At 40.0% G+C, this 24,855-nt stretch overlaps 1 protein-coding gene across 1 annotated transcript in view; it reads right to left on the bottom strand.

The window, feature by feature from the left end:
* Positions 1-24,855, bottom strand: part of Abca13 (ATP binding cassette subfamily A member 13) — a 422,866-nt gene that overhangs the window by 259,565 nt on the left and 138,446 nt on the right. Inside the window, exons 28-31 of the mRNA XM_059275000.1 lie at positions 19,880-19,993; positions 16,413-16,503; positions 13,295-13,471; positions 11,269-11,575 (exon numbers count right to left, since the gene is read on the bottom strand). Coding sequence (XP_059130983.1) covers positions 11,269-11,575; positions 13,295-13,471; positions 16,413-16,503; positions 19,880-19,993 — 689 coding nt within the window. The remainder of the gene's footprint in view (positions 1-11,268; positions 11,576-13,294; positions 13,472-16,412; positions 16,504-19,879; positions 19,994-24,855) is intronic.

Below are 24,855 nucleotides of genomic sequence, written 5' to 3' on the forward strand. Positions count from 1 at the left end.
GATATGCAACAAAGCTGAAAAACAAGACAAGGACATCCAAACAGTGATTATGCTCAAGGACCTTAAAGAGGATATGAACAAATCTGTTAATGAAGTCTGTGAAAACAAAGAGTTGAAAGAAATAATGAAAACAATTCAAGACATGAAAGTAGAATTTAACAAAGGAGAATCATTAAAGAAAACCCAGAGTAAACTAAAACTTGAAATAAAAAGTTTAAGATGCTAAACAACAACAAAAAAAAAATCCACAGAGATACACCTCACCAATGGATTCTAAGACATGGAAAAGAAAGTCTCATGTGTTGAAGTCAAAGTAGGAGAAATAGGCAGCTCAGTCAAAGAAAATGTTCAGCTTAAAAGAACCCAGGCACAAAACTTCCAAGAAGTCTGGGATACTCTCAAAAGACATACGTCCCTATGAATAATAGGGACAGAAGTAGAAAAAGAAATCAGAGTCAAAGTCACAGAAAATAGTTTCAACCAAATTAAGGAAGGAAATTTTCCCAATCTAAAGAAGTAAGTTCCTATCAAGGTACAAGAAGTATATAGAACACCAAATGGAAAGTAAAAGAAAAGAAATTCCCCATGATACATAATAATCAAAACATTAAGCGTACAGAACAAAGAAGACAAAAGAATAAATAATCCCAGAACAGTAAATCAAAAGCATGGGGAAGAACCCATACTATAACAACAAAATAACAGGAATAAATAAACACTGCTCGTTATTAACTCTCAATATTAATGGTCTCAATTTCCTAATAAAAATACATAGATTAACAGATTGGATTAGGAAACAGAATCCATCTTTCTGCTGCATGCAAAAAGCATACCTCATCAACATCGTCTGAGGGTAAAAGAATAGAAAATGGGATTCCAAGTAAATTGCCCCAAGAAGCATGCAAGTATAGCCATTTTAATATCTAGCAAAATAGACTTCAAACCATAACTATTCAGAAGAAATAGGAAAAGAGTACATACTCATGATAGAAGAAAGTAAATCTACCAAGAGGACATTGCAGTTCTAAACATCTATGTACCAAACACAAATGTACCCAAGTTCATAAAAGAAATATGACTACAGCTAAAATCACATGTTGAACCTCACATAGCTCTAATCAGAAAGTTCCTAACAGGTAAAACACAAACAACTGAGGAACACTTAAAGAGATGCTCAACATCCTTAGCTATGAAAAACACACAAATTAAAACTACTTTGAGACTTCATTTTACCACAAGATCAACAAAACAAATGAGCTCATGCTCAGAGGTTAAGAGCACTGGCTGCTCTTCCAGAGGTCCTGAGTTCAATTCCCAGCAAACACATAGTGGCTCACAACCATCTACAATGAGATCTGGTGCCCTCTCCTGGCCTGCAGGCATACATGCAGGCAGAACACTATACATAATAAATAAAATCTTTACACGCACGCACACACACACACACACACACACACACACACACACACACACACACACTTGAAAAGCCATATGGAAGCCTACTCCTGTAGAAGCTTCCTAAATATATACATAGATGAAAGGAATCTAAATGTAGTCACCAAATAATAGAAGAGATAATACCCTGACTAGATATCTTATGACAACCTGTAGTGCCAGTAATTGGTTACATGTTGAATCATTCACCAAAGTAACACCAGGGAAACCCTCAAATATCACAGGCTCTAGCCAAGGCTATCAGTTGTTCTTCACAGCCTAATGGTAAGGCCCTATTGCTGAACAACACTTCCATATCTCATCAAACATGGCGAAGTTGATCTTGTGTCTAACTAGAAGATTCACCCCTGTTGGCTAACATTCATTTTACAGGAAGGTACACCTCATGCTATCAGAGGGAAAAGGTAGTGATCAGTACTTTTAGCTACAAACCTGTAACCTATGAAAGTGACTGATTTGTAAGACCCACTAGTGCAATTATGCCACAACTGTTAGAGGAGTAATCATCCACTTTCTGATCGGATTTAAGGCCCACTCCATGAGATGGAAACCCTACCTGATACCGCTAAAGTGGCCAAAATCTGAGACTACATAGGTCATGGCCTTTAGGGGAAAACCTATATCACAAGCTATAACCAAGCTATTATTATAGCCACTGCTATTATTCTGCTAAAGGAACATAGCAATTAAATGACCTCTAATGAAACACTGCTATAAAAATAGGTCACTGCCTCACTCAACACAGTCAGAGACGCTGCTTCTTGCAGAAAACAGGAATGAACACAGAGACCCACAGTGTGGTCAATGTGCAGAAAACGAGAGATGTTGAAGCGCTCAGTCCTAAATGAGATGTCTTTATCAAGTCCCTCCACTCAGGGCTCAGGGATCTATGCAGAAGAGGAAGCAGAAAGATTGTTAAGAGTCAGAGATGATGGGAAAGCAGACACAGGCCTCCACTCCTAACCAAGTTCATACTCATTGACAAAGAAAAAATCAGTTTTCTCCATTGTATTAACCACACTTCAGGGCAGGCTCCATACCCAGGACCACTTGACCAACACAAAAAGAAGTAAATGATATTTTTGTAGACCTTTTGCCTCATTTTGCTTTGTTTAGGTTTCTTAGTTTTTGGTTTTTGGTTTGTTTTATTGGCCTTTGCTTATTTTAATTTCCATTTGTGTGTTTTTGTGGGAATTGTGTGTGTGTGTGTATGTGTGTATTTCTTGTTTTTATTTTTGTCTTTCTTTGTTCTAAAGAGAGATAGAACATGAAGTTTGGTAGGGAGGAAGGTGAGGAGCACCTGGGAAGAATTAAGAGAGGGGAAAACATGATCAAAACATATTACATGAAATCTTTTTCAATAAAAATTTTAAAAGATGATACAAAAGATTATATTTCTGGTGAAGGACAACACAATCAGTTGCTTGAAAGAGCAGAGCCCAATAGCCAGGTGTGGGTAAGTAAAGAAAAACCTTTTATAATCTGAAAGAAGACTTGCTACGTTGAAGTGCCTATTTAGGACAAAGGCTGTTGGGCAAGTTCTAGCATCTACCATGTTCTCCATCTCCAGTGAGAGTCAACATGTGTTGACTTTGTGGTGTGATTTGGCTCCCAGCCTGTTAGGTGATAGTTGTTGGCTTCATGTAAAAAACCAGAAGAATCCTTTGGCTGTATCTCTTATTTCATTTTTTATCCTGGTATTATTTCCTATGACTATTTTTTGTTTTTGTTATTGTCATTTGTTTTTAAAGAAAAATTTGTTGTTGTTGTTTTTATCTTTTTTTCGTGGGGCAAGTGTAAACTAAAGCCATAAGAAGAAGAAAAAATGTGATGTATATGAAAGAGACTGGGATCGTTAGCAAGTTTCCTTTTTGGAGGGAAAACATAGCAGGATAATTATTCTTGGTGCTTGATTACCATTTATTAAGTGCTAACTGCAGTTGAGTAAGGAGATGAAATTCATCATGGTGTTACAAGGAGCTTCCATTGCGATTCGAATCTCCCATGTCCTGAATGAGGACTGGAGTGGGCTGGATGCTGGTCCTTCTCACAGTCCGCCTCTCACATCTCTCTCACCCTAGCACAGCAGCAAAGCTCTATCCCCTTCCCACACCAAGGTGCAGTCCTATGTATCGGTGTTTGCACTGGGGGCTCCCCATTCCTTCAGAAAATAACACAAACATTAAACCTTCCTTTTACCCCTATTTTGTTGAAATTAAAATTCATTTTAAATGTCAGTTTGAAAAAAATGTGATGTATCCAAAGTATTATATTTGATTTTGTTTTGCAAGAAGAGTTAAACTATTTCTTTAAATGAGTAGAGGGGGGAATTTTTTTTAATCTTGAAAGAAAAGATTACATTAATATAATAATAACAACCAAAAGTGTATGATGAAGAAAATGGCTTACATAATGAAATAGGAGAAACTACTTAAGTAGCTACTAAGACAGAAGTAAGTTACGAACATCAAGGAAGACAACAAAAGGTGAGATGAAGGCTGAGGAAGCAGAATACGGAACAGAGAAACAACTTCATTATTTCAGATCCTTACCACTCTAGAATCTTAACGATGGGAAGGAATTCAGAGCTGAAATTCAAAAACTGTATGTGTCTACCAATCTGTGCGCTGAGAAGAAGTTTTGAAGATTACCTTCTGATTCCTGGCCCATGTTAGGACACAGCCTTGGGGACTACACCAAGGAACCAACTGACAGAGCCACCCAAACTTGGATTTCCAGCCTTCAAAGCTGTGAGGCTGATAAACTCGTATATATTATTCAGCTTCAGGTATTTTTACAGCAACAGAGATCAGACCTAATACAACGTGAAGTATTTTTCTCTGCTATTGATAATCATTTATTGGCAAAACTAACAAAAAAAGAATATAATACAGTCAGGATGTCTAAGTCACTTCAGAAATAGGTTTGGTCTATTATCAGAAGAGCATGTATCAAACTAATACGTTGCAGAATCTTCTTTGTATTTATCCCTACTCTGAAGCACACAGAAAAGCACTATAAATGGACTCCACAATTTAAAGTAAAACTTTCTTATGCATTTAAGCCTGTTTTAAAAGATACTCTGATCTTCACAAACATCAAGTTGTCACCATTTATTTTCTGCAAGTGGCACCTCATTGATTTACTTTTAATAGCGCTTCTTTGTGATATTGTACGTGTTGCTTGGCTGTGTTAGCACTATGCAGAGTTCACAGAAGAAAAAGTGACAGGATGAGCATACTAAGGGGAAGTCTTGGCATCAGAAGGTGCTACACAGGGAAACCTGCTGTGGTTTTTGTCATGCAGGATACAGGAGTTTGATTCAAATGTGGATTGGTGGCAGCAGCCCAGGACTCATTTCCCACATTACCCTTGAATCTGCCTGTGCCTCTCCACTCTGTTACTATGTCCCACTCCATCAGTTGTACTACCTAGGACCAGCCCTTACCAACCCTAGGAGAGCCTAGAACACAATGGGGATAAACACTAAGACGTAACAGTAACCTTGCCTCTTGCTTCTCACTCTCTTCCTTTCTCCTTCTCATTCCCTTCTAGAACTCGTATTCAGCTATTTGTAAGCTTTCTATCTTCCATGACCCTCCCCAACATGATCAACTTAAGTGATCCATGGCTTGTGACCTAGATGGAGGAGAGGATAAGAAGAGGTTGCATCAGCCCCGTGACTCATACAGAGACTCTGTGCACTGACCAACTTTGACAGACCCAAGCACAGACATTTATTGACATTCTTACTTCACTTTTCTTTTCATTCTTCCCATAGCTCACTCAGAAAATTCTGGAAGAAAAGAAGAGACTGACTGTAGCCGCTGTTCTCTGAATCTAACACCGGATGAAACCATCACATCTGCCCTGACTTTCAGCATCGGTAGGTAAAAGAGGCTTCCACCAGTCACTGCAGTCCTCTGACAAAGAGAGCTGCCAGGTAGAGTGAGTGCTCTGCTAGGCGTCTTGTGGCTTCATGGGACTGGGTTTTCCTCAAGCTTGTTGTTCTACTCTGCACTAGCTAATGAGGTCAACAGAACAGCGATTAGCATGCAATTCAAGAGGAGGAGATGATATTCAAAATTCAAATCACTTGTCTAATTCTCAAGGTCCTAGGATTAGCAAGTGGCAAAGCCAGGGCATAAATGTGGGAGGGGAGGGTTGGTCCAATTATTTCAGCATTCCAGTGTGGGAAGATCAGTAGATCTCAGGAGCTTAAAAGTGATCACAAACCCTTAGGAAGCAAGACTTTGCCCCCGGGTTCCAGGATCTTCAAAGAGGTGGGTTTTAAGATGCCCCCAGGTCATCACACTTCCCCTTATGGTACAGTCCTCTGGGATTTACCAGTGTGGACTAACCATTCCCCTTGCCACTCACAGAGCCTCTGTGTCTTATGGCCTTTCTTCTCCTAATGAGTCATGGATGTACATTACCTGCTGTGCTAAGCAGTAAGCGAAACCCACATCCTATTCATACTTATATCCTCCCTAAGGCTAAGAAAAATGTACCATACAGTAGACTCAAGAAAAATCTTTTTTTAACAAATTAATGGAAGAACGAGTATGTCAGTGAAGGAGGTGCTCAGAGACAGAGTTCCATGTGTTTGGTTAGAACTTTGACTGGGACTATGCTTCATTGAATAGAACTAAGCCTTTTATTTCAAGACAGCATCTCTGGCATTGAGGCACTGTATGTGCACCAACTCCTCTTCTGATCACCAAATCACCACATATGTCTAAACTTTCCCACATACCATGTTAAGAAGTGGCATAAATTACAACCCGCGGGAGCAAAATGCACCCCAAGGACAAAGGCTCTTACAGAAAATGCCTAAGGAAGAAGCAACTGATAGTCCACTGAAGAAATGGACTAAAGAGCCTGAAGATACTGTGAGACTTCTGAGAAGTGGCCTAACTATCAATCTCATTAGCTCTGTCTATAAGGTTCTTAGAAAATGAATAGCATTGTAAAAAGGGAACGCATCATTATTGTTGCTTTTGAGGAAAACAGTATGAAGAAACGGAAGAAAATGAGTGCCCTGTCTTACCCTTCAAAGCCATGTGACAACACTTGAGATCCTGTGTGTTTATGAAATACACTATAATTTCAATCATGAAGCAGCTCTTAATAAGTATAAATATATATATATAAATATATATATTTCTAAACTATCTTTGTGATGATTGCATATGTGTGACTTGTACACAGCCCCTCTCCTGTCCATCTCTACAGTCTCAAATCACTTCTTAGCTCATCCCTCTCAAAAATATGTACTCCATGGATTGATGGCTGAGACGACATGAAGAGAGAAACAGGGTCAGAGAGAAGAGGTGTTCAATGAAAACTGGAGATTCTCAGCTGGAGAAAGTCAAACAGGCTGACTTGTCAGGGATGGATTGCCACCTTCCTGCCTGTAGCTGGGTTCTCCACCTGTCAAGGTCTCTTCTCCCTCAATTATTCAAGGTCATAATGACCAACCTCCTGTGTTACACATCATCAGTGTTTCCTTCTTATTAGATTAGTCTTATTGTCACATGGCTTTTAAAAGGAAAAGAAAAAGAATAGAAAATAGACCACCTTCTTCTCTAATTCCCCTGCATCTATCAATCACTATCTCTTCCCATTTATAAAAAAACTTCAGAGGGTTATTAACCAAGGTTCTAATTTATTCACAGGTACCATTTGTCTAAAAAAAAACTACGACAAACAAAAAAACCTGATTCCTAAGTTTCACCTGCAGGAAAGTAGAAACATCTCTGCCTTTATTTTCCATCTTCCTCCTTAACTTTGGGGTTTCTGCATGTAGGAATTTTTAGCACTCAGAATATCTGTCTAAAAACTGGTGGTACACAACCTATCTCATCCTACTTATCTCATCCTACTTCGGGGCTGAAGGCACAAAGACAAGATTAACTACAATTTCTTACAACCAGTTTTCAAAATGCACCATCACAGACCCTCTAAAAGGCACCCAGGAGTCTCTGGTCTCTATCCTGAAGCAGCAGTCAACTTAAACCCCCAAAACAGCAGAGCCCGACAGACAGCAAGCACAGCTTTGTTGATGCCATGATGAAATCACCACCTAGCAAAAGCAATCATCTCATAGAAACTGGTTTGTCCCTTAACAATGAAGACTTTTTTGGAGCAGTTTGCTCAACCAGAACTTAAATAATGATCAATCAGGTCATATCTTAGCAAACACTGGCTGATCATGGATGCCTCTCACCCATGGCTCCAGTTGTCCCTCTGTTTAATCTTAAAACTTAAAATGTTAATATTCTATTTTCCCTGAATGCACATTTGATTAAATTCTTTCCTGACTTTCAACATTACTATTGCTTACTTACTTTGAGGTAAGCACCCGGACTGAACCCAGAAACCCCTAGCCCTGGACCCTGGTTATAATAATGTTCCTCCTAGCCAGGCAGTGGTGATGCACACCTTTCATCTCAGCACCTCGGAGGCAGAGGCAGGCAGATCTCCAGGTTCAAGGCCAGCCTAGTCTACATAGTGAGTTCCATGACATCGCAGAGAAACCCTGTCTCGGAAAAAAAAAAAAAAATCTGTTCCTCTAGGTGTCAGGCAACATCACCATTTCTCAAGGCCTTCCATGGTCCCATTTCACTCTGCAGCTATACAAACTCTCTGATCTCACCTCCTCCCATCATGCCTTGATGCACTCTTCTCTTCTGACCCCACACACACCAGGCCATGCCCATCGAAGGGATTTTTTTTTTTTACTAGCTGGGCCTCTAGCCACACATATATATTCTGCCACATTTCTGTACCCCTCCAAGTCTATGTTAACATTATCTTCATGGTATGATCCACCTCCACCACACTGGCTAACTCAGCTCACACTCCTGACCTCCCACCCCACTTTTCATGACCACCACGGAAGTTACTGCCATTAAAATTCAATTCACTGTTCTTCCTTACTGTATCGTAGAGTTCCCTGAACTGTTGGTGGCCTCAGAGCAGGGATTTTTCTCACCTGTTCATTTCTCTGATTCACCCGAAACTTAGAGACTGACAAATAGCACATAAATGTCATTGAATACATTAATAAATTAATGAATATGTAACTCGTTCAGCGAGCAGCAGGGAACTACTGAAAATTATTGAACAAATGTGCTTTAGGAGTTTTACTTGGATGGCTGAGTTCTTGAAAGATCTCAGACTGCCTCAGTCACTGCGGGCACACTGAGCCTTCAACAACAGGTATCTTGGAACTAAACGCAAAGGAACGATGCATCTGAAAGAGAGGTCTCCAGGATTTCTGTCTTTCAGAGAGGGAAAATAACTTTTTAGCTGCTTCAAGCAAGTAAAATGAACGGGCTGGAGGACCTGCATAGTGGTATCCCAGAGAGCAGGTGGAGAGAAGAGACTTCGCGGCTTCAGGGTGTACTCAAGCATGCACTAACTCCAGCTTTCCAGTAGCCATGGTTCTCATCTGCAAGAACTGAGCACCAGCGGGTAGAGAGGACATACCTTCACCTAGCTCCCTCCATGCTTCCTGCACAGCCTTCCCACAGTGCTAAGAAGCAGAAACTGAGGCTACCTCCGGCTATCCATGAGTACATTTGCTAGCGTGTCTATTATTCTTCCCAGAGAGTATTCTGGTCAAGGTGGACAGTGTCACCCTGTGGCTTATCCTGTGAACTGTGCTAGAGGGGATATATGTCTTACACACATACACATGGCCCCTGATTTTATACATGGTGTTCATAACATATTCTGGAAATTGAAGGAGACTGTGCTATGGGCTTTTTTGAAATTCACCTTATTTCTTACATTTTCAGCATTTGAGTTTAAATGGAGCATCCGTGCATGACACGTAGCCAATGATAGCAGTATTCTTGGCTTCAGCTCTTGCTTCCAACAAGAAAAAATACTTTAGACACATTTTGTAATGTTGAAAATGTTCAAAGTAAAAACTAACATTGCTCTGAAAAAATAGAGAAGCTTTCACTTTACATAAAAAAAGAAATTTTCCTGTCTTATCAACCATTTGCCTAGTACAGCAGTCTCTCAGTGGAAATGGGACCTTGTTCTCTCTCTCTCTCTCTCTCTCTCTCTCTCTCTCTCTCCCTCCCTCCCTCCCTCCCTCCCTCTCTCTCTCTCTCTCTCTCTCTCTCTCTCTCTCTCTCTCTCTCTCTCTGTCCCTGACCTTTGATCTCTCTACCACACTAAGATGCCCCTAAACACACTTAATCAATCTGCCTTCTGGCCCTGTCCAGCCTTCATCCTACCAACACCACAAGCCATATGTTTCATAATATCACTGTCATCAACAATGCACTGATGAGTTATAATAGATGAGGCATATCGCTATGCAGAAAGGAGGGGACAAAAAAAATCAGGTGGCTTGTTCTCACAGAGGGGCCACCAATCAGCTGAAGACAAGGCCTGCCTTCAGAGGTCAGGTGTACACCAGCCATTATATGCAGCATCATTGAAAGACAAGTATCTGGTCTGTTCTCAGAACAAGCCTCACATGCAATTATGCCCTTAATGACCTTATGCTCACCACTCAATTCCTTCTGTGCTTTCAAGGGAGCCTCTGAGAGTCCCACCAGATTCAGTGTACAAGGAGAGCAAACAACCCACCCTTTCTGTTCCCCAGGGTCTGATGTGGGAGCAGGCGCTTATAGGAACAGCCTCCTTCCATCACAGGAAGGAAGGAAGGAAGGAAGGAAGGAAGGAAGGAAGGAAGGAAGGAAGGAAGGAAGGAAGGAAGGAAGGCTGTTCCTGCAGCCTGCGGCACTATCATTCTGCCTCTTTGGCACACTTTGTGGTCTGACTACACTCAGGGGTGCCAATGAATGCTGAATTCTCTGAGCCTCAGCAAACCAGAGCCTGTGCTCTATCTGCTAAGCACTCTCTGCCTGGCTTACCTAATACCACCCAGCTTCTCCTCCAAGTCGCCTCGCCAGCTGATTCAGCCTTAAACAGTGCTTCCTGTTATTACAGCTTATTTGCGAAATTACACAATTTAACTTCCACACATCCCCGGATTGCTAACAGTAGACTCAAGACAGAGGGCCTCATGCAAGTTTTCACCACCCTAAATAGTACAAAGCACCCAGTCTACTTTTCAAAGATTTAGGCCAAAGAAAGAATCTGCTTCCCCAGGAATAAAAAAGTAGGGCTGGGAGCCAGACATGCACAGTCCTCCTGACTAATGTTCATCAACTTTATTCTGACTTCGTGGAAAGCTGTAGATGTCCAATAATCAGGTTTAAAACTACATTTAATTACATTAAGGGGCCTCTGAGTTTCTAGAGGGCTTTATTTCCAGTAATCATCTCCAGAGATGCCAGAATCAACAAATACATGAAATAGGAGGCAAGCACGAGCATGTACACACACACACACACACACACACACACACACACACACACACAAACACTCGCTTCATCCCTACATTACTTGCTGTACCTAATGCAATGCCTACATATCCCTCCACTCACATGGATTCAGTATAGCTCAAGGCACAAAGCTAATTCACATTTTGCTTGGGGAACTTTCTGGAATTTTCTGTTCAAAGACTTCCATTCTGTGGGTAGAATCACTTGAAACAGAAGATAGCGTGTAGCTCAATTGTCACATTCTGCCTAAATAATTCAAGTATATTTTTTAACAAGGAATCTTAAGAAATTAAAAGCAGGAATGGACATTTTAAAATTTTACTTTGAAACGGCAGTACAGAAACTCAAAGATTTTTTTCTTTATTCTGTTTTCTAAGTGCAGAATTCCTCTTTGGTAGGCAGACACTGGAGAAAAGGTTGGCTGATCACAGCTACTCACAAGTCACTGGTGTGGCATGGGTAGGGAGCTGCCTGTGCCTGTGTCGTTGGCTCCAGGGCTTCCTGCCCAGTCTGTACTGCAATGATGGCTCTCTCAATTATGTCTTGCAGTGGGACAAAAATGTAGTTATATTTAAACCCGTCAGCTGGTAGACTCTGAGGATGAAACTTCCAGGAAGGATTTTTTATCATGTCTGTCCTCATGCTGTATAAGACATTGGTCCGGATTGTATATGTGACATGGGTTGGCAATTTGTGACGTGCTGATCTGATGTGTCTGTGTCCCAAGGAACTGTTAAATATGACACCTGGTAGCAGGAAAGAAAACAAAGTGTCCTTTAACTCATAGATGCCACACACAGGATGAGCAGGATAATGGGCAGGGCCTGGGATTCCGCACAGCCTTACACTCATGCAGTAAGTGAATGCAACCTCAGGAGGGCAATCAAATAAGATACTCTGTTCTATAGGCAATTGAAACAAGACCCTGTAGTTCACAGTCCAAGCTACCTTTCCAATTTTAAAAAAGACATATTGTAGTATTACCAACATAAAGACTTTATTCATTTCACATTTTGAATAGACTTGAAATATTACTCAAAGCTGATCAGATAACCAAGTATTATCTCCCTGAGGCCATGAGTCCAGCTGGTTGCACAGAATCTCTATCTTCAGGTACTTATCACTTGTAGCTTAAATGTAAGATGTTATTCTCTGTTACATAGATTCTCTGTTTTTAATGTAGAAATATTATTATAAGAGAAATTGTGTTCCCTCAAAATGCAAACTCCTTGAGGTCAGAATGTGATCACCTTAGGAGAGAGCATGGGGGGGGGGGGTAATGTACATGTGTTTGTGTGAGTGTGTGCAGTTAACACACTTGCGTGTGAATGCATGTGCATGCATGTGGATGTCAAAGGAAGACATCAGGTGTCCTTTTCCACCACCACTTTCCTATTCCCTTGAGACAGGGTCTCTCACAAAATCCCAGCAATTCTGTCCCTGCAGCCATAACAATGAGGTTCAGTCTTACGTATATGGCCACAGCTGTTTTGTTTTGTTTTTGGTTTTTTTTAGCAATGGTTGCTGCGGATTTGAACTTAGGTCCTCAAGTTGCACAACAAAAGCATGTCTTTTCCACTGAGCCATCCATCTCCCCACCCATGAAGATGGTATCTTGAAAGGTGTTGTATGTTAAAATGATGCTTTCAGAGTAGGGCTTAATTCCACATGATCGTATCCTTATGAAAGGGGCCAATTGGGCAGATACATGAATAGATTATATAAAGAAATTTCAAAAGGAGACATGTATCCATTAGCCAATACATGCCCACAGAAGACCCTTCCCTAACAGCCATCAAAGGAAACCAATGGGCACCTTGATTTTAGACTTCTAGTCTACAGAACTATAATGCAACAAGTTTCAGTTAGGTCCTTTAGGCTGAACTTGGTAGTATTTTGTTACAATATTGCCATGTCCCTAGCAAACTCACCTTATCCCTCAATGAACTCTGTGGAGTTGAAGATATGTTCTAGCAGTAGGGTATGTACTGAGCTTTCACATGGTCCTGGCTTAAATCCCTAGGACCAAACAACAAAATAATCCAGTGTTTGCTCAAAAAGAACATCACACTTATGCTGAATAAATGTACAATTGATAACAGAATCTAACTGGTCATTGTCATTTTTCTTTCCTACTTCAGACCATCCAGATACTGTGATAAAAATAAAAGTGATAGAGAGAGTTTGAGTACACTGCTTCTCATGTGAGATTCCACCATAAAATGAAGTCAAAACAGTAAAAACAGGAATAGCAGTGCCCTAGGGATTGTGAACAGTTGCCTGTCATTACAGCATGAAGAACATCTTTTTACTAGTTCAGCTCATATACCTCTGCTCCATTTCATGGTTTATCTACAAAAGACTTCTTCCTGAATCAACTTAAGATGCGCTTAGGGAGATAGGACAAAATGACCACCTATTGGAGCTGGTGCCTTGGAGAGCACATTTTTCTGCTGAGTACTTACTGGCCAAGAAACTGTTCTGCTGCATGAGTTCACGCGCCTTGGTCTCCAGGGTATCAACAGCCTCCACTGCCTGGAATCGGTCCAACAGGACACAGGAAGAGAGATTGGCCACGATACCACCCAAGAACTGGAAGTGTCCAGCCCCCACATGGTTAAACATCTTGTCCAGGATCTGTCCTGGGGACAGCAAAGAAATTAGAACAAATGAACTTCCCTCTCGAGTGCTTGTTATTTATACAGTGGGTCTCCCACAAATGAGCAAAAAATTAATGAGTTTCATTGAAAAATATCTCAAAAGAGTCCAGTTTTGTTCATACACAAAATTAAATGAGTATTTATCAATAGCAAACTATATATATGTGTGTGTGTGTGTGTATGTGTGTGTGTATTTATAAAAATCTATAAATATTTTATAACTATATATAAACTATATATGATATCTATATAGTCTCTGTAATGCTGATACATCAAATGGGAAAAAAGTAAAATTGATTTTCATGAAGGCTCTTACCTAATCAGTAGACGAATTTTTGGTAGATTCATAATAGGATGGCTCTATTGGGCAAAGGTGAAAACTAGGAGGAGGGGTCTTTGCAGGAAGTAGGTAAACCAAGGCATGTCCTTTGCCCTGACCTTTTCCTACATGATATTTCTCCTACTTCCTGCTGTCATGATTTAAACTGTTGTGCCACACCCCTCCCATGATGTCATGATGGGTTGAGACTTCAGAAACTATGAGCCAAATAAAGCCTTCCTGAACTAGGCTGTTTACATCAGGGATTTTGTCACAACAAGCAAACTTCGATAATTTTTTTTAACTCTAAAGATAAAATGACATTGTTTTGTAAATGGAGGTAAAAATGTTGCAGAAAAGATGACAAGAAACTTCCCTTAATTATAGAATAATAATCCTCAAGTATAAAAAACCACAGAGGGAATTCCTGATATCAAAAAAGAAATGTTCCTAGTAAGGACAATTGGAAGGCATGAAAGACTTCTTAGAGACAAGGGCTGGGAAGATGGCTCAGGTACATTGCAAGCATGAGGACCTGAGTGTAGGTCTCCAACACCTATTTCAAAAAGCTGGGTGTGTCCATACAAGCCTGTTACCCCATTGTTGGGGGTAGGCAGATATGAAATGGAGGCAAACGGGGCAAGGCCAGCCTAGCCAAAGAGTAGCCAGCCCCAGGTTCAGTGAGAGACCCTGTCTCCAGGGAATAAGGCAGAGAGCAACAGTGAAGGGTATCAAATGGCTTTCTCCCGGCTATGCATGTAAGCGTGGGTGCAGGCACCTCCACACATGGTACGCACACACATTAAATAAATAAACATTAAGAATGGAAATCTTTACTATGGCTTCAAACAAGCAATACAGGAAAGACTTGAAGGTCGGAGAGCTTGGACAAAATGGACACTCAGGCATCCTACTGTTATGTATCACTAAGAACTAAGAAACTTACAGCAAGAGAGATGGCCTAATGGTTAGGCACACTGGCTGCTCGTGCAGAAGACCTGGATTCAGTCCCTAGCACCAGCATGGTGGCTCACAACCATCAGGAAACACCATATGTCCTCTTCTGAACTCAAGCAATAGGTGTACAATAGGTGAACATATATACACACAGGCAAAATACTCATACACATAATTTTTTAAATCTAACAAAAAAATTTTTTTAAAGAACTAAGAGGCTACTTGTCCAGAGGTCCCATGGGGCTTAGACTTCACTGGCTTTCAAAGATATGGACTCTAGTAAACACTCATTTTTCAATTCAGACTCTTCCCTACCATAGTGGGACTTTTCCTCAAGAGCAGAAAGAAATTGAAGAGTAGGCCCTAATGGGATTAAGAGAATGTGGCCCCACCATAGCTCTCCGACAAAATCATGGAAATGAATGATCTGCTGGAGATACCTCCATGTGGGGATGCAAATTTCTTTTTACAACCTCTCACTATTAAATACCTGATCATCAATGAAAAATACTTAATATTAGAGGTAAGGCAGACTAACCAAAACCAAAGAGAAAAAAATCAAGACCAACACAAGACAAACTGCATAGCTAATAGCAGGAAATTAAAACATAATTATGTGCAATTACATTGAAAACAGACTTTCAATTAAAAAGGTAGAATGCAAAAAGATATAAATGGAAAATACAATTGAAATAAATTCATGAGAGAGGAAACCTAGCAAAGAAAACCATTATGAAAAAAAAATCACAAAGTAAAGCAAACCAGTCCAATGAAACCACAAGCAGAAAATCTCACATCATGAAACTTGGTTTTCATACTGAAAATTACTGTATAAAATCATGTGACCAACCTAGGCACTCTACATATGTGTGACACTTGTGTAGCTTGGTCTACTTGAGGGACTCCTAGCAGTGGGAGCAGGGCCTGTCCCCGAAGCTTTGGCTGGATTTGGGGAACCTACTCCTCATACTGGGTTGCCTTGCCCAGCCTTAATACAAGGGCAGGAGCTTAGTCCTACCTCAACTTGACATGCCATGCTTTGTTGACACCCCTAGGAGGCCTGCCCCTTTCTGAACAGAAACAGAGGAGGAGTGGGGTGAGAGGTAGGGGCAGAGAGGAGGTGGGAAGAGGGAATAGGAAGAGAGGGGGAGGGGAAACTGTGCCAAGATATAAAATAAATAAATAATTTTAGTTAATTAAAAAAAATCTTCAGGCTGGTATGCAGTAGCTACAAGAATTTTGTAAGGAGATTTGGGTCCCATCCCTAAACTATTCCTTTAAGGGTATACAGAGCATCTCAAATCTGAAACTCTTGTGTCCCAAGTATTTTAAGTAAGAGATATTCAACCTATCCTTACCACTTTTGCAAATGGCACATCTGCCAGTTACTTTTCAATAAATGTGTTTTACCTAATGAAAAGCTTTCCTTTCTGTAGCCTTCCTGCCGTAACCAGAGAACTTCCGGGTGTGAACAAATTTTGTGGCCTATCTACTTCCAGCCCTTCATGTTAGGGACAGTGAAACAGAAACAGGGAGAGTAAAGGTAAATTTGGTAATGTCGCCAACAACAGCATGGCCAGTGGGGCAGGATCCAAGCACTGGAGTCAGGGGACAGATGGATGTCACACAAACCATCAGCATCCTTACCATATGTGTGCAGATCTTCAGAGAGCTTGTCCACGTCGACATGCAACTGGCTCATTACAAAGTTTCTTATAAATTTGTTTCTCAGGGCATCCTAAAGGAAAGCAAGGAAGCGTAACAGAAATGATTGCATCACACCTTCTTAGTCAATAATGCTTATTAAACTTACGCAAAGTTTTATGACCCGGGAAAAAGAAACACAAAATGGATCCACTTAAAAGAAGTTTGAAGACATGTTCTGGTTAGTTTTCTGTCAACTTGATACAAGCTAGAGTAATTTGAGAAGAGGGAGCCTCAGTTGAGAAAATGTCCACATTCAATTGGCCTGTTAGCAAGTCTTTGTGACATTTTCTTTATCAATGGCCGGTGTGAGAGGGCCTAGCTCACTGTGTGCAGTGTTACCCCTGGGCTGGTGATCCTGGGTTGTATAAAAAAGCAGGCTGAGCAAGCCATGAGGAGCAAGCCAGTGAGCAATGTTCCTCTATGACTTTTGTTTCAGTTCCTGATTCCAGGTTCCTGCCTTAAGTCCCTGCCTTGACTTCCTCCCATGAAGAACCATGATTGGAAAGTGTAAGTAAATAACCCTTTCTTTCTCAAGTTCCCTTTGTTCATGGTATTTTATCACAGCAACAGAAACCCTAACTAAGGCAAGACATCCTAATAAATAACGAGTCAGCATTTGATATAGTCTTGAACCTTGAAAAATAAAGATAATGATTATAAAAATTATAATTGCAATGATGTTTTAATACTGAAAATTATGGGCAAGTTTTCCTAATGAAGCCACAGGGTTATCTTTTTTCCCATGATTCCTCCTCTACATCACATTGTGCAGGCCAGTTGTGTTGAAGAGAAGTAGTGGTTACACAGAAGGACTTCAGCCTTTCCCAGACACACTCTCTCGGGGCTGATGTGCAAAGCCGTGCCTTCAAAGGCAGCTTATGCCTTGCTCTTCTTTCGTTGTTTTAATGTTGCCTCATCTGGCAAAGGTTTTGCTGTGGCGAGTTCTCCAAAATCAATCTGATTTAATAAAACTCTGCATTTTGACTTTTGCAATGGGCATGTGTGTGTTCAAAACACATTGCCATGCCCAACAACCAGCAGGAAACCTATAGATGCAGTGGGTCCTCATGCCAGAATTAAGACATGGGAGTTATTAAAAATTTGCTAGTTCTGAGAGGGAGATATGGTTTAGCAGTTAATGGCTCTTGCTGCCAAGCTTGATGACCTGAGTTTAATTCTCTGGATCCACATGGTGAGAAAGTATACACATGCACATACATACCTAAATAAGTAAGAAAAGGACTTTCTAGTTCATTGGTGGATAGTGATAGTTACCTATGCCTTAGTCTCAAACAGCAACAAGTTAGGCCTTCTCGTGTTATCTGTCCCTGTAGCTTATGCACTTAACTCCTTCCCTCCTCACCCCTGCCTTGTCCTTTATTGCTTTGATCTAGTAAAGTGTATGGAGACAAGACTGTATTATGATGTCTGGTTTCTTGCTCTTTCTTAAATCTTGTCTGTCTTCCTTCACTGGGCATTAGCTATTTGCCAGACAGTGTGCAGGGTACTTTATTACACATTAGCTCATTTAATCTCACAGAATTCCCTAGGGGAAATTACCCCTGCCTTTTACTGGAAGGAAAATAAACTACAGAACAGATGGGGTACCATCCAAAAGCAGTAAGGACTCCACCTAGTGGCAGAAGCCGGTTTGGACTTCACTGCAAACATGGACAGCTTTCTACCAACAAAATCCGGAGTCTTAGAATAGGAACCTGTGACTACCCAGCCAGAGTAAAGTAAAATGCTCAGTGAGGCTGTTAACTTCTGACACTTCTTCTTGGTGAATAGTACTCAGCTAACTGCAGACTTCTTGGGGCGTCAGGCTCCTCTTCACGTTCTAGTGGCCTCCTGTACACTGTTGCAAGACAGGATGCTGGTATTTGTAGCTACAACAGGTGCCTTATAAAACCTAAAGTATCTTCTATCAGGTCCATTGCAAAAACACTTGATAGGATCTGTGTTAGCAAAGGAAGCCATGGCCAAACAAATTCAAATAGAATAGCATCACAGCACTAAGGTGCCATGTTCGTGAAGCTGCAGGGCTGACTAGAGCCTGGAGCCTTGCCTCCTCACATGTCTCCTTCCTTTCTGCCAGATGTGCACCGCCATCACATGTCCTTGCCTCTACTCTGTCTCAGCTTCCTCTTCTTTCACTTCAGCAGCTGTTTCTTCTAGTGAAATTCTTTCTTTTCAAACTAGTATTATTCAAACTTATTCTGTGAAAGTTTCACACATTAATACACTGTCTACTAATCATAGCCATCCACCACCACCTCATCCAACTCCCCCTAGTACCCCCATCTCATCTCTCTCTCAATTTCATATCCTTTTATATTACTTTTGTTATAATTAATTCCCTGAGAACAATTAGTGATATCATGTGCCCATGGGTGTGTGGCCACCCACTGGGTATGAGTAACATACCAACAGCCACATCCCCAAGGGACAGAGGCTATCTGCTCTTGGAGAACCTAGAACTACTCAGAAGCTTTTCATCCCGGCCAACCCCACAGCTCAGCTCACTTACATGCAAAGACTCATTTCCTTGTTCACAAGGAAGAAACCCAAGGGACAGTGACCTGTTCAGTGGCCTGTTCAGTGACTAGGTCACAATCACATGGCTGATATAAAGCGTGAGAGAGTAGGATCCTATCTACCCTTTGTGGCTCCTAAGTCCACGATGTGAAATGTTTGTCTAGTGGGTAATGCGTAGGCCAAACATGAACAAAATGTTGGCAAATTCTCTCATCCTACCAGATTTTCAAGTTAAGACTTCACAAATGCCCAAAAGTTATTAGGTGATCTTCCTGAGCTATCATTTTACAAGTACTGTTTCTTGGGCTCTGAAGAAATGACTCTAGTTTAAAGCATAATTAGTCAATATTAGAGTCTTTTATTTTTATTTGCATATATTATTATAAATAATAATGGTTTCATCATGACATCATCATACACATACATAATAAATTTTATTTTATTCATACCCTCTTACCTTCTCTCATTCTCCTTCCACTCTGGCTGAACCCCTCATTCCCAGCTAGTCCCTTCTGTTTTTATCTAGTGTTTTGGTTTTATTTTGTCTTTCTGTTTTGGGTGACCCAGACAGTACTAAGAAATGATAGAATAATAAACTTCTAAATGAAAGGAATGTAAAGTATTTTAAAAGCATTAAATTTAATAAAATATTTAAACTATCAGTATTTAGTAAATTATTAATTTTACATACTGCTAATTTGTTTGGGGGAAGCACTAAAAATCCACAAAGACTTTTTTAAACATATCCAATCTGTTGACAGTCAACTGGGGAACCCATGCATGCTTCGAATTGCATTTTTTATAGGGATACCCCAATATCTCACAGACAGACTACAGCAGGTGGTTCGCAGCCCTTAGTCACTACATACCTGCAACTGGTTGAACATTTGACCATTTCCACTTCCCTGGAAAAGGCTGGACATCTTCAGAAGTGTTTCTGATAAATTTTTTATCTTATCCACAAAGTAAAATGTATAATTAGCCTGCAATATGGAGCACATGAAGAGATGTCTTTAATTGTTGTGTCAAGACAGGTCTTCAGTCCTCCATCAGCTAGAACAAGGGAGCAAACATATGTGATATGATCATCACAGGATCAGAGCTTTGTGTAAAAGTGTCCAATGCCCTCTAAGGAGCCGTGGCTCTCAGACCCGTCTTCCAGATCTTCCCATAGTATACTATCTGACACTCACTACTGTATCCCCAGGGTTGGGCCCACTGGGGTGCAGAGCAAATGTCTTCATATTTATTGACTAAGCAAAATACATTTGCACACATCTCCACCTACTCCGAAATATGTCCTCAACTAATAGCTGTAGGTTTGTTTTCCAACACTAGTAGAGATTAAATGTTATTCCTTTATTGCTGCTGGCAGAGTACATTCATACATAATTTTTCAAAAATAATTTGATGTTGTAAAATTATGCACAGTCACAAACCCATAAAAATGTTCATACCTTTTTTCTCTCAGGATAAAAAGAATCTATCTTGGGAAATAACTTAAATAAATGGAAAGTTGTATCCAAAATGATGACAGTTGCAACAATTATACCTGATACTGAACATGGTCTTCCATAATATCAAAACAGCAACAAGGAAGGAGAGTTTAAGAGTCTTGTCATTTCTCCCAAGGGTCACTGGGAACCACTCTTGGCAGCATGGGAAATAAAGAACATTCACTACAGCTAACAGAGGAAGCCTCAAACATTTAATTTCAGTATTCAGGAAAAGTATGGGCAGAGAGTGTTGTAAGCACTAAGCTAAATTAATATATTGATACTTAGGCAGTAGATGAAGTGCATACCAAATACTCAGCATGCTATTAAAAAAAAAAACACAGGCATGAAGAGGGTGAATATATTATGAATGCAAATAATTTAGTGGATTATAAAAACTCTTAACTTTGACATAGGGAATACCTGAAGATGCATATAAATCCAAATGAGTGTGTGAATATACATAGATGTAGATAGAAAGTAAAATCAGATTCAATTAATAAAGATATCCTAACTTATCTTACATATGTATACCCTGACCTTCCAAAAGCCTAAGGATTTATTACAAATCCATTTCAAAGAACAAATTATTTAGATATGTATTAATAATTTTTATCAAAAGTTCATGGAAATAATTTTGAAATTTAAAACATTATCATTAGTCCTATTTCCTTAAGTTTTAAAAATGTGTTGCATAAATTACTTCATAGGAAATTAGAATGCTACTAGTTATCAAAATGTATTGGGTATAGTCAAAGTTCAGATCCATATGTATTTGTTGCTAAACTGAAAAGTAAAAGTTAATCATGCATTTAACACAATAATAAAATAATAAGAAAGCCGAGTGATATTATTGCTTCTCCCCAGTTCACTGGCCTTTACAGTGTACTAAAAGACTTTTCTAATTTGAGAGAAAGCAAGGTGGGGTGTGGCAGTATATGAGAGGGGTTGGAGGGAGGAAACAGAAGGTAGGAAATGATATGATTATAATTTCAACAAATAAATAATTTTAAATATTTAAGAACATAATATGGAATATCTAAGGAAAAAAAGAATGAAGAGATTAGTCAAGACAAATGTAAAACATAAATGATTTACCACAACAGAAGAATGAGAGATTTCTCTGCATAAATAACAGTGTGTAAATTTCTGGGAAGTCCAATTCTCAGTTATTTAATATTGTTGAATTATTAGTATTCACCTAAATCATTGAATGCATCATAAATATTGAATTCCAGTTTGCTTTCTATTGCTGCGATTAACACCATAGCCAAAAGCTACTTGGGGAGAAAAAGGTTTATTTGGCTTACAGGTTCCAGTTCATCTTTGAGGGAAGCCTGGGCAAAAACTAGAGTAGAGATCACAGACAAACACTTACTGTCTTACTCTCTCTAGCTTGCTCAGTTACCTTTCTTACACAGTTCAGGTCCATCTCTATAGGAATGGCACCATCCCCAGTGGGCAGGGCCCTCTTATATCAATCAGCAATTAAGAAAGTGCTCCACAGACAAGGCCATAGGCCAATCTGATCTAGGCAATTCCTCAGCTGAGGTTCCCTCTTTCTGGGTGACTCTGGGTTGTGTCAAATTGATAACTGAAACTAACAATGACATCTTGATAAGTATAAAATAATCTTAAAATTCAGAAAAAATTGTATATAATAACATCAGCAAAGCTATCAAATGAAAAAGTTCTTTATAACACATACTGATGTATGATGTTTGTTTTTATGTTTTAATAAGATATATGTTAAAATTAAAATGAAAAATTACCAAGAAGTGCTGTGGGCCACAGAAACATGAAGTAGGAATTCAGCTGACTGTGACAAAGCTGTATCTGGAAGAAGCCAAGGGCTTTTCCAGAGGATAAAGCCAAGACTTAAGGAGTCTTGGTGATACTGGCTTTTGAATATTAGCCATTTCCTGCTATGAATTCCTCATGTGCTATTGTAGCTTTTCCATTCCTAGAACAGTATCTTTGATCATTCATTGGACACAATTTCCCCTTTACAGTTAAAGTATTTGGATAACACCTCCCAACTGTGCTAAAAGCAGTCACACATCCAGACCCCTAATTTTAGGCTTTTCTGTAATCATTGTTATTAGTAACATCTGGCCAAGACTTTCTCCAGACGAAAGTCTCTTATCTGAGATACTTCCCAGACGTTCTAAGAACAGTCTTAAGCATCTAGACTATCTGTTTGAGAAGGCCTGGAAGATGTGCTAATTAAGCTTAACCTTCTTTCTTCTACGTGTTATCTCTAGTTCTAGATCTCCCTTTAATAATTACTCAGAACTAACGGGCTTTTACACACCAGGTACGTTAAGCTGTGACTCAGGTTGCCTAACTACTAAGCACTTGCCCCACCCTGCCAGAAAACAGCACAGCCAAGATAGAGTTCAGGCCATAGGAAAATAAGGAAGTCTTATTTTCACCCATGACTTAGTGAATTATAGGCTCTTAACATTTTAACTAACCACTTCTAAGAATATAGTTTGAGCACATATATTCCCTTTCTTAGATATATTAACCAAATTTAGTCCTCAGTTGATTAATTCCCCATTAGCCACTTCTCTTTTGGATTGTTATGATAGCTCTTTGTGTGGATTTTATCACCCCTCCTTCTGACCCTGAGGGAATTCAAGCCTGATGACCTTGCCTTAGCCAGAGCATTGTTATTGCTTGGGTATATAACTGTAAACTTCAAGACTTGGAGAGCACTATATTGGAGAACTATAAGAATGAGGTGGAAGATAAGGAAGAACAAGATGGGGAAGAACTAGATGGGAAAATTGAGATAAGATTTAGAGAATACAGTGAGCTGCAAGAATATATTATAAAGATTCAGCTGTATATAATAAGCTATACCTTGACTGACCAAAGTATCCTTCAAGAGGAAGCCATTTATCAAGGAATATTTGGTGTTATTTAGCTTGTCAATATATATCAGCTGTCATCTGCTATGAAATTCTTGTGCACCCATATACTACTAGGCCATTTGGCCAACAGTTTAGCTTCTCAGACCTACTGCTGATCCACTAGGTAATACCCCTGCATGGCCTAGGAGACAAGCGGGCTGTAGATACATAGCTTTGTTTCTTATGCAAATATACAGACTGCCCTTCCCCAGACAGGGAAAACAGAATTCCAGAGCAATTGACTCAGAACAAAGGAGGTTTTTCCATATTGAGGTGGAGTGAAGGATGGGGCAGGATTGTTGGGCAGAGCAGAGTCCAGTGGCCAGGAGATAAAGGAGAAGGCAGTTCCTGAAGATGGTAGACAGAGCTGCATGTCCAAGGAGAAGAGAAGAAGGCAGAGTTTCTCAGAGCCAGGGGTAAGGAGCAAGGAAGGAAAGATGGTGAATGAAGGAACAGAGGGTGAAGATGAGGTCAAAAGCATAGAAGCTTAGTTAGGACTATGAAAAGACAGGAAAAGTAGGTACAGAGAGGAGCTGAATGCGAGGATGGAACTGAAGCTGTATAGACAGAATTTTGACTTAGATAAACAAAGTAGATGGATGAAAGAGCATGGTGTATATAGATGCTTTTCTCTCAGATAACCCCACGCCAGATGTAGTGTCTTCCCTAGGACCCTGGGAGGGATTTTCTCAGGGCAGACCCTTGGGAAAATTCCATTAAGAGAGAACAGCAGAAAAATGTAGAGAGAAATCAGGTAAGAAAGGAGCCAAGTAAGAGAGCAGAATAGAAGCCGTGTAGAGAGAGAACTGACTCAGAAGAATAAAGTGTACAGACTAAAGAGTTTCATGTACATAGATTCATTTAATATTGTCTAAGATTAGATTATCAGTTGGTTGTAGATTCTTCCACAGACTCTGGGAAAAGGTTATCAAAGGGCTGGACCCCAACAGTCTTTGTTAAAGAAGCTGTAGGGAGTCCTCATCCACAAAACACATATTAGTTGTATTGATGGTAAAGATTTGAAATCAGTGACCAATTCCTCTATCATCAAGAGCATGGCCTTCAAATGTTATGAGTTAAAAATAGATATATAATAATAATAAAACAGGGACCAGAAAAATGCTTGGTTAGAAAAATCCTTGCCTCACAAGCATAAGGACCTGAGTTTTGATCCCCAGAACTCATGTCAACAACTGAGTATGGGGACATGCACCTGAAATCCCAGCACTTTTGGAGCAGAGACACGAGTATCACTGGGGCATGCTGGTCAGTCAGAGTAGCCAAATCAATAAGCTCCAGGTGCAGTGAGACCATGGCACAAACATGAGTTTGGTTGCAGGACATAGAGAAATCAATTTCTAATAAGAAGCATCAACCCTACTGTTAGGTTCCCATGTCAAAAGTTCCTGTACAGGCTGCTGGGGGAATCAA

This window comes from Peromyscus eremicus, chromosome 10 (genome assembly GCF_949786415.1).
Source record: "Peromyscus eremicus chromosome 10, PerEre_H2_v1, whole genome shotgun sequence".
In the NCBI taxonomy this organism is placed as follows: Eukaryota; Metazoa; Chordata; class Mammalia; order Rodentia; family Cricetidae; genus Peromyscus; species Peromyscus eremicus.